This window comes from Balearica regulorum, chromosome 5 (assembly GCF_011004875.1).
Source record: "Balearica regulorum gibbericeps isolate bBalReg1 chromosome 5, bBalReg1.pri, whole genome shotgun sequence".
NCBI lineage: Eukaryota > Metazoa > Chordata > Aves > Gruiformes > Gruidae > Balearica > Balearica regulorum.
The window spans coordinates 44,415,001-44,425,652 of record NC_046188.1 but is presented as its reverse complement, the minus strand read 5'-3'; the positions used below and the strand labels follow the sequence as shown (position 1 = coordinate 44,425,652).

The 10,652-nt window shown below is 42.7% G+C and overlaps 1 protein-coding gene across 2 annotated transcripts in view; it reads right to left on the bottom strand.

Moving 5' to 3' along the window:
* Positions 1 to 1,821: 1,821 nt before the first annotated feature.
* SLC39A13 (solute carrier family 39 member 13) overlaps positions 1,822 to 10,652 on the bottom strand; it is a 21,392-nt gene continuing 12,561 nt past the window's right edge. For both annotated transcript variants that reach the window (XM_075754628.1, XM_075754629.1), the window contains exons 6-10: positions 7,114 to 7,203; positions 6,713 to 6,763; positions 6,351 to 6,483; positions 6,125 to 6,224; positions 1,822 to 4,624 (exon numbers count right to left, since the gene is read on the bottom strand). In XM_075754628.1, the coding sequence (XP_075610743.1) occupies positions 4,549 to 4,624; positions 6,125 to 6,224; positions 6,351 to 6,483; positions 6,713 to 6,763; positions 7,114 to 7,203 (450 nt within the window). In that variant the 3' untranslated portion in view covers positions 1,822 to 4,548. The remainder of the gene's footprint in view (positions 4,625 to 6,124; positions 6,225 to 6,350; positions 6,484 to 6,712; positions 6,764 to 7,113; positions 7,204 to 10,652) is intronic.

The following is a 10,652-nucleotide window of genomic DNA, read 5'->3' as shown; positions in this document are numbered from 1 at the left end:
CTCAACCCTTATCAGTTAATGGAAAATAAGGCCTGAAGAGCTGAAAAATGTCAATCTATTTTATGCAGTGAGAAGCAGGCTAAATCCAAGCCATTAGTTAAATGCCACATTTCCAAGGGCACAAACTCCCTTTTGATGCTGCTTGTTCTATGGGACTTGTTCCTCCAGCTGCAGCACAATCAGTCCCCAAAGCCAGTTCTTAGGGCATCTTTTCAATTCTGCCCTCCACACAAAATGATCTAGTGATATGGTTAAGTCTAAATTACAAATTTAATGTTCAGTTTTAAAATCCTTAGTTTTGTTTGTTAAATGTACTTTAAATTGTTTCCCAGGAGCAACTGTTCAACTGTAGGAGATTCAGATCCTTCCCCCCTCCCCTTGTTACTTCTTGTTCTCTCAGCCACATGGACCACAACCGAAATGCCCTCCCCAGCACTTCTACCTGGGACCCTGCTTAGAACAGAGTACTACTGCTCTCCCCGGAGCACTGTGCCTGGTGGAAACATGCAGCAACCACAGATAAAGCTTGTTTTAACCACGTTTCAGCATGATCCTCTTCAGCAGTTTGTACTGGACACATGGGATTACCATCCATGCAGCTGCACATTAGTGCCTTCAAGGCAGAGAAATTGAAAGGGCTGCTGTCAAAAGAATTTCCTTACACATACCAGCTAAATTAATTCTTCCACATCAAGAATGAAAAATAATTTTCAAATACAATCACTGCTCTAGATAACATGGAAAAAAAATCCTTCAATTATAACTCCGTTACTGGAAAGATCCAAATATTCACATTTCCTAAATTTGCAATCCTATTATGTCACCCCACACTCTACATCAGTTTCTCAGAAGACAGGAGCTTCAGCAAAAAAGTTCCCATGGATGAGACTCCTTCCAATTGTTCTCCTCTCTGTGCTACTGCAGTTGTGTTAGAGCCACTCTTCATAGAGCCTGTCAACCAGGCAGCTGATTAATCCATGGTATTTTGATTACTTTTGAGAAGGAAAAAGGGATGGCAGACGGGAGGCTCACAGCACCGCCCCACAGGCAGGGGTGCCAGCACAGCCAAAGAGTGCAGTGTGGCAAAGCCAGGGACAGAGATTCCAAAATGGAGATTGTTGGCCAAAGTCCCCAGACCATGAAATCGTGCCCTTGAACACCTACTCAGCCTTCTTCATCTTCATCCAGCTCTAGGGTTATGGTTTTCCTTCTTAAAGAAGGCTTCCGGTAAGAACCAAGAGCCACATACTACCATTCAATATTTACAGGCTGAAAATCTTTCAAATGAAGAGTGGGGTAAGACATGCTCTGAACCCAGGCTTGTGAAGGGTAGAGAAAATCCCTTTAGTCCTTTCTGGGCAATTCCTACATATAAAGTTGATGAGTGGGCCTTTGTCCCACATGGCAGGTAACCAGCTTAGAGTTAAGTCATACCAGATAGGCCTTGAGTTTTTTAGATTAAAAGAAAAAACAACTGATCACAACAAAGTACTATCTAGAGAGTTTTGCAAGTGTAAGTTACCATGCAAGCTCTCCCCTCAAAGAGCAACTCACTTGGTGATGCTTTTCAGGGAACACAGACTAGCAGCCAAGAATTATGATCAGACCACACCGCTCCTGGCCCACAGTACCACAAACAGGAAACTGGATTAGAATCTTTTCTTTCAATTGGGAAAGTCTGAGGAGTAGAAAGGAGGGCAAGACAGAGCCCAGACTTCTCTAGACTAACCCAGCGATACTGCTCTGTAATTCAAATGAAATTTTAATTGAATCTGTAATTCAAAGAAAAGTAGTAGCTTCAACAAAAAACAAAACACAAACCCACGTGGAAAACCATTTATTTCATCTCTATTGTCTCCATGCAGAGCAGACCAATACAGATGAAGGGGGAAAATGCATAAGAGCAGCTGAAAAAATAGAGCTAGAAAATATGATTCTCTCTGCATTTCCAAAAGTGACAAATGTGGTGGAGTGATGCTCCATTTCCTCCCAAGGCTCTCCACCCTCAGCCCCAGGGGTGATGTAGTGGAAAACTAACAAAAGCCCCTCCCTCCTACAAGCCCTGTGCTACCTCCTACCAGGGTATCTTCCCAAGAACCGCAGACTGTCCAGGCCTGTGGTAGCAGCCAAGAAAAACAGCTCAGAAATTCTTTCTTCAGTGTCATCCACTTTGCATTCCTGAACACTGAGCACAAAACGCTGACTGTGGGTTTCAGTCTTGGCAAGGCTCAGTACTGATGCAACAACGCCAACTCATGGGTACTCACCTGGCAATGCCTCAACGTGAATGCCAGCCTCATTTTGAGAAAGACATCTTGGGAAACAGCAGGCACATCTTTCTGTGCAAACCTGCTTGCTACAGAACTTAGCTGCAGTACCTGGGCAGGGAAGAGGGGGGACACCTCAAAGCTAGAACTAGAGGGTTAGCATACTCCCCCAGTGCCTGCAGGCTAATCAGATCAATCCTCCTTCCAGGAAACCAGGAAGCGGATGCTACCTTCAGACTTCCTGACAATTGAATGATAGAGGGAGTAGTTGGCAAAGGAAGGCAACTTTGTAAAAAGAAATAAAAAAATTGCACTAAGCCTCCCTTCTTGTTGCAGAGAAACTAGGTACTGATGTAAGCCTGGGTTAAGGAAAGCTGAAAAAATTTTAGACAGCAGCTCCTGGGCAGAGAGAACTGCAAGCATGAGCTCTCCAGTGCTCTCTGAAAAGTAGGACAGGAGCTGTCATAAAAAAAGAACTGTGTCAACAGTTCAGGAATCTCTTAGGGAAGTAAATGCCTCTGCTCTGGGCAGCATACCTGCCTCATTGCTCTGACCCAGGTTGCCCTCTGAAGGGACAATCCCTCTTCATAAGGGCTCCTGTGCAGACTGGAGAGCTGTACGGATTTACAAAAGCTGTTTAAAAACAGAGCTGAGTTGGTGCAATTCACATTGTGGCACCTGTTTTGTGTCCAATGACTCCACTAGTTCTATTAGACATGTTTTTAAACAGATTTAAGCAAAGTGAGGATAAGCTCTGCAGAAGGGATGATCTAGTAATTGGGCACATCTCTCTGGCAACAAAACATCCCTGTGGAACGACGGCCTGGTCAGCCCCCTGAGCTGAGATGTGGGAAAGCACTAGAAATGTCATTTATTTTTATTGGTCTCGAATTGCCAAAAACTTTATCCCAAGCATCACACAACAGAAAACTCCTCTAAGCATGACTTATTGTCACCCTTTCATATCCCTTTCTCTCCTTACTTAGCACACAGCTTTTCTAGACTCATCTTTTAAAATCTTCTCACCAGCAGTTTCACCCTTCCCATTTCACCCTCCCTCCAGCATTCTTTGCTGCTGTGCCCCTTCCTGTAAAGGCTGTCAGTATTATTCCTTTTCCATTCATCCCCAACAGACTAACTCCACTGTGAGGTAAGAAGCCCAGAAATAGGCTACCATCTGTATTTTTGGCTATAGCATGCTCTTAAATAGTCTATGCTGAACAGAGAAAAAGCTAACTAGGAGTTATCAGCTGCTGACCAGGCTGTAGCGTTCAACTATTGCCCAAACTGCCCAGACCTCTGCCAGGACAGTCAAGGGCTGCTGTAGCATGCCAGGCAGGGCTAACACGCTACACCTCAAGAGAGCTCTGAAAAGTTGTGTGGGCAGATGGTGGGTGGGTTGGGTCTCAAGAGCTGGCTCAGAGCCATGTTCAGCTAATTGTTATGAGTGAGCTCAGTCGCAATAGCCACATGGCTTTCTTTTCAGATGTAGGTGAGCTGGTAATATGGCACTAGAAGACACATTTACTGATCATTTTTCAGATAAACAGGCTGTGCTGGCTATTGGAGTGGTTAGGGCTGAGGCAAGTAATCACCAAGCTGAGCCATTGCATTGTAGTGACCTATCCTAAAGTGCCTCAAGCTTTTGGCATGATTTCAAGATAAACAAATACAAAATAGACCAAAGAGGTGGGCTGCTGAGGCTAATACTACCTTTAGGAACAAGTGATGTCAATGAAAAGCCAGAAATCAAGTTGGAAGGGGTTCCTTCCCCTCTACCTCATAGCACCGTTAACTTCTCATGGGTAGGGAGTTCTGGCTAAAGCTGTTAGTTTATTGTTGCTTTGCCATCCCTGTTCTGCCTCCAGCCCTTAGAGTGGTAGGAGAAGTCCTTCTTCAGCAGCTACAGGAATCACCTCTTATTTTCACACAAGAGCTTGGGAGGTGCAGTTCCATCAGAATGAACCGAATGAAAAATTGTCCATTCACTGTGGAGCAGGTGTTCAGTTCATTTCTGCTCACTGTATCTTTTGTTCCATAAAAAAAGAAAAACAAACAAAAAAACCCAGAAGCCCTGATGTGTGGGTTTTAGCAGAACAGGGATAGGAGAGCCAGGGAATGAAGTCCTGCACACCCAGACCTCTTTCTCACCTGCTTCTCACACTAGCAGCCAGATCTGCACGCACACATGTAGGAAGTAACATTAGTGTTCCTTATTGCTTTGTAACAGCTCAGAGTCACTGTGGTGGCTCTGGGAGGCATCGTGAGGTCTGCGCAGAGGTCACTCAGTTGTGAGCGAGAGTAGCACCATGACTGTAATGCCTGTACACAGGAGCAGAATTTGCTGCAGGGAGTTCCTGGGAAAGAAACAGCAAAATTAGGAGGAGCCATAGACCAATCTCAACAGGCAGCAGTATAGAGGCTCACGAATGGTTTGTTCTTTGCCCTTCCACATCTACATGGAGAACGCAACAGCTGTATGAAGTTATTAACACAGCTGAGAAGACTCTTTCCAGCACCCCAAAGATGTTGTCTATAAACTGACATGTATTTGTTCCACTCAGCTGCAAGGCCCTGTTTCAGGTTTCAAAATCAATTTAAGCCAATTCAGTCTTGCAGCTACCCAGATATATATATTCCTGTCCTTCCTCTCATAAGAGAACCAGCACTTCTGCAGCACGTTCACAGATACTTTAGGGACCTCATCCAGCTAACAACTACGGTTACAAAAATGAAAAAAAAAAAAAAAAAAAAAGAAAAAAGAGAAAAAAGCTGATGAATTTTGCCATTCTTTTAGCACCATCTCAGGTTTATGCTGGATTGACGTGCCTATGTACCTACTACCTCTGCATACTCTGCTGAGAGCTCTGCCAGCACAAGAGTTTACCAACCCAAAAGCTGGCTCCCACTGGTCATTAACATTTCTCCACCAGAAGTTCCTGCCTCCTCAGATATAACTGTGGAGCTGTTTTTTGAGCAGTTCCTTAACTGTTTCAGACAAAATTAACTAGGTGAGCCAAGGCCTCTTATTTAAACTACTGAAGTTACCTGTCTCATTACAACTGAAATAGGAGGGAACATTCAGGGACAGCTCTGCCAGCAGATCTGAGAGGGCCTTTACTGTGGTACAGCTGGATTTGGACCTGCCACAGCCTTAATTAGACCGCAATTCTAGAATCTAGAATAATACAGATATATACCAGTGTAGAAGAGAGATGACTAAGGTGGGATACAATAACAAGACTATGAAAGGCTGAATGATAAAGAGAAGAAAACTATTATTTTCTACTCAGCAACACAGCAACATCTAATCAAAAGTAATAAGCAAGAGGCTAACAAACAAATAATAAGCAGCATCATTTAACACAGTGCAGTCAAACTATGCAAACTTGCGGCCAGAGGGAGATTGCAGAAGCCCAAAGTAATGGATAGGGTCAAAAAGGGATGAAAGAAGCATGTGAAGGCTAGGTTCACGTGTGGTTATCAAATACACACCCAGCCCTCTATGGGGCCCTGGTTCAAACAGTCCCTGTATCACTACATGACAGAAGCTGACAAGACAGACTGGGGAATGGGTCACCTTACTGGACATGTTTCCAAGCAACCTGCTCTAGCTGGTCATGCTACATCCTGTGCTAGCACAATCTTTGGGACTGAACCAGTTGAAGATTCTCATGTTTTATAGGGTCTTTGTAGTCCCATAAACACAATAGCTAGCACAGCAGTCCATCTAGATTCCAGCCTTGCCCATTTGGAAAGCTGGCATTTGTGTGCTCCCAGAATAGGCATGGGGAAGGGTTATACCCCTGCTCCCTGGCAGCAAGATTTGCTGCAGCAAAACAGACGGGAGCACTTACCAAGGATTCTTTTCCTCCAGGAGATCAGGCACAACATTTACCAAGGCAATATACAGAAATCCTCCAGAAGTGAAAGGGAGGATCCAGGCCACTGTTTCCCCTGCACAAATACAGAAAGGTTTTGTTATTACTGAGACAAAGCCATGGGAGAGAACAGAGAAGGGAAAGAAGATACATACATGGGGATGATAGGGCCTCCCCCTACAGAGATCCTAGGGAGCCATACCTGCTCCTTTTGGTGACTGAGCACACATTGCAAAGCAGGCTCCTAGAATCCCCCCCAGAGCTGTGGAAAGCTGCATCTTGGCTGCACTCCAGCGGTCAAAGCCAGCCCGAAGTAGGATTGCAAAGTCTCCAACCTAAGAAAACCAAGACCTGACAGTTAATGAATATGAACGTTCTCAGTCACAAACGCCATCTGTAGCAACAGCAACGCTTCAAGACTGTTTCTAGTTTTCCATGTTGCCAGTCTCCCAGAGGGAGCAGCTTTCAAAGGGACAAGAAAACGTTAACCAGACCCAGCCTTCCTCTTAGTAGATGGAACACCCTTGTAATCCCTCATGATGGCAGGATACAAAGACCTCTCACCTCATGTGGGATTTCATGCAGGAGAATGGCCATTGTGGTTAGGAACCCAACCTGTAGCAGAGGAGAGAAGGTGATTAGGGAACAGTCCCCCAGCTCTGAGAGATGAGATTTTCATCAGCATGTCAAGTTAAGACTTGTTACTCAGAGTTTAGAACTATTCAACAAAAGGGTAGATGAGCTAACCCTTCCCTCTAATGCCAGTACAAATGACTAACACGTCCCAAGTTTGAAGAAGCTCTGTATCAGAGGGTGAGGATAGCGTTGCTTTTTACTGTAGTCTTTGTTTTCTCAGAAACTTCCAGAATATAGGAGGGAACTCCTATCAAGTTTTTTGCATGTTGTATCACACTTGAGAACAAGCCTCTCCAGTTCAGTACAGAGGTGGCGGACAGAAACCTTACCTTTCTGCTAACCAGGAAGCTGGCTGCTACTGCCAGGCCGTGTGTAAAGTTATCAATGGTGTTGGCCAGCAGATTGAGGTATCCACTAATCTGCAAAGAGAAGGAAGATCCCCTGATAAAGGAAGAGACATAACAAGATAAAAGAAAGCACACGGCTTAGACACAGGTTATAGTCATGATGAGATGGGAAAGGTCAGGGCATGGCACTTCTGGTGAAGATCTTGAACTATGTCAGTGCTGAAGTACAAATTAAATGTTATCTTCAGTTTTAGAGTAAACTAAATTTTAGGGCAGGCAAGTATTGTCCGAGATTAGGATAATCATCTTATGCAAATGACAAAGAGCTCTAGAAACAGAAAAAGAGAAAGGAAAAAGAAGAAAGTCAAAATGCAAGAATATATCTGATTCTAAATCGAACAAATTTTAGGTAACACTGAGTAACTCACACAGGTGACTGGATTCAAATATGACCTGACCTTGTTTTCTAGTCACGTACTTTAATATCAAACTGTTAAATATCTCCTCTTCAAAAGCTGGCAAGAACAATGCAACAGAACAAATGCTGCTGAAATTGCTTTTTATAACTAAAGAACTCTTCAAACATTGTACTAAAAAAGCTTGTGCTTGTGGGTTTGTTTCCCTTAACAAAGAATAAAAAGAGAAGATAGTGATGACAGTCACCAAAAAAACACCTACTAGAAGGCTGGATAGTACGTATATGCATTTGTATATAAGCACATTCCTTAAAATTATAAGCATAAAGCAGCTTCCTCCCTCACAAGTCCACCTGCATGTTAGTTGTCCCTATCACGCTAACTATGGTCATCTCCAGACAAATTCTGAGTATTTGACCTAAAGTGATTTATGAGGGTCTGCTCACAGGTTTTTGGGTTTTTTCCATCAGATTTAACAAAAACTACTGTGTGTGGGTCCTGAGATACTGCAGTTCACTATACAGCACTGCAGTTTGATTATCATCAAACCAGATGTTAGCCAATACATCAGGCTGTCTCTGGACTGCAAGAACTGAGCTAAAGCATCCAATGAGTGAAGAGTGTCTAGAAACTGCAAGGCATTAACCTCTTCCTTCACCATAGCATCAGGTACCAAAGCTCAGTTGGAAAAACACAAGTGCTGGTGCATTTCATGAGCCCTTTTTGGTCTTCTGCTCTTCTGTGTTTCTATCAAACTCTGCCTGGGGCATCTTTCCTTCCTGCCCTCTGTATGTCACAGCTCAGGTGGGGCTTTCTGTCAAGTCTCTCTCTTCAAAGCACCACCATTTTGCAGGGCACTTCTACTGCACAATCTCAGGACATCTTTATAGACTCTAACCTTTTAGAAGTGCATTGATGATTAAACATGAAAATAAAGAATTAAGCTAAACCTAACTACAGATCATGTTTAAGTAATAATCTAAGTAACATCTCCACAATGGATACAGAAGTAGTTCCCTGCATGTTTCTGTAAGAAGGGGAAGACAAAGGAATGTATGCAGCAGACACATGAACACAGCTGTTTTACTTCTCATTCTTCATTTTTAGTCAAATATGACTGTCTAAAAATTTCTCCTTTTCATGTTGGGATTTTATGTGATTGCGTTTTCCCCACAGGCTAATAATAATTATTCACTAAGTTTTATACAAAAATGCTTTCCCATACCACTGTCTAAGGAAAAAATAGACTTCATGATTAAAACATTATGACTTTTTCTTGTCAGTGGCTTGAGCAAAAGCTGTCACTGAAAGCAGCAAAGCCTTCAAGTGCTCAGAAATAAATTGGGTTGATTTGACAGTAGTGAGCCTCTGACATTTACATTCTGCGAATTCCTAATAGGATGTTCTCGTTGCTCATAAAGAGCACAGCCAGACGAAGTGTTTATGTTCATGCTTCAGAATTAATGTCACTGTGCAATAAAACATACCTCTACAAATCAGCAAGGATCCCATGTGCCACAGGGACAAAAGAAAGAATAAGCAAGGCAAAAGTACTCTACAATGTTTTAACTTGTTGAGGAAATAAAGACTGCAATGCAGGACAGAACTGATCTATGTTTGGGTGCAAAGGAAGCCTCCCACCTGCAGTTTTCAAGCTAGGACAAATTATTACAGCAGTAGCTAAGGAGCAGAAGTTCTAATACATATGGACAAAGGACGACAGATTACAGCTCATTCAGCCCCAAAAGGTGACTTTAATAGCATCTTTCTCTTTTTGTTTTCTGAAAAAAAATGGAGGTTACTGAGTGAATAGTAGAATCAAAGAAGTCTGGCTTGCTACAGCTTTCTCTCTTTTCTTTGCAAGCACCTACTTTGCTCACTTCTAGCAACACTGTTTCCCTGCATGTCCCTTCCCTACCCTGCACTGCACGACAGCCACTTCCCCACCAGGTAGGGGCAGTGGACTGAGACTTACCTGCTGATCTGCCAACCAGGCAGACCTGCAAAGCAGCATGCAGCATCTCAGTTCTGCCAGTTTTTCAATAGGGCATTAGTTTGCATTCCTGCTCTACCGCCATGCTGATTTTTATGGAACTTGCAGAAATCTGATTACCCTCAAGACTTCTATCCTCTCTTGAACTCAAGTAAAATTAATTACGGGTTCAAAAGTTATTGAAAATGAAGGGCAGAACAGATGGACAGACAGATGGAATGACTGCTTATATTGTTGCCTAAGGAAACAGGCTAACAACACAGGAACATCTTGGTAGTTTTGATAATTTCCCCACCAGAAAGACTATTAAAATGTTCAGATTATATGTTCGGAAGGAGAAAGTTAAAACCACATGCATTAACTCATTAGTTTCTATTTCATGCATATTGACAACACATCAGTTGTGTAAGACTGAATAGATACGTTAGGATTTTAAAGCTAGAAGGGCTCTCCATGGTTGTCTGAACTTCTACGTAACACGATGGAAAATCTCATTGAGGTTTCTGCATGAAACCCGTTGTTTCTTATGCTATAGTGTACTTTGCAGAAAGCATCTTAATTCACAGCTTAAAGCCCACAAAGAATCTACTATGTCTCTAAGATAAGTTGGTCCACTGGCAAGTTACCCTCAGTTACAGAGTTGTCTTTGATTTCTAGTCTGCTACCGTTTGGTATAGCTTTAACAATTCAAATTCAGTCGCCTCTTAACACGGGGATTTGTATACTCTAAGTCATTCCTGATCTGTCACATCTACAGAGCTAAAGACTAAAGAAAACCACTTTGTATAACATACTGCAAATCTAAAAATAATTATTTCGGCTCTTTCCTGACCCCTTTACAAATTACCAGTAGTATTTTGGATATTGTGAAGAACACTACTGGAAAAAAATCAGATAGCTGTTTCATTATTGCTATACAGAAAGAGGAACACTTGCCTCTTCTCTTACATACTATTTCCTACTCACTCATCCTCCTGGCTGTAGCATCATAATGGAAAAACATGTTCAAACAATTTCCTGCTGTGATTATCACACTTCTTTCCAAGGCACTGACTTCCTAGAAACTGCCCCTATCTTGTAAATATGATCTGCATTCTTTCTTATTCTATTCC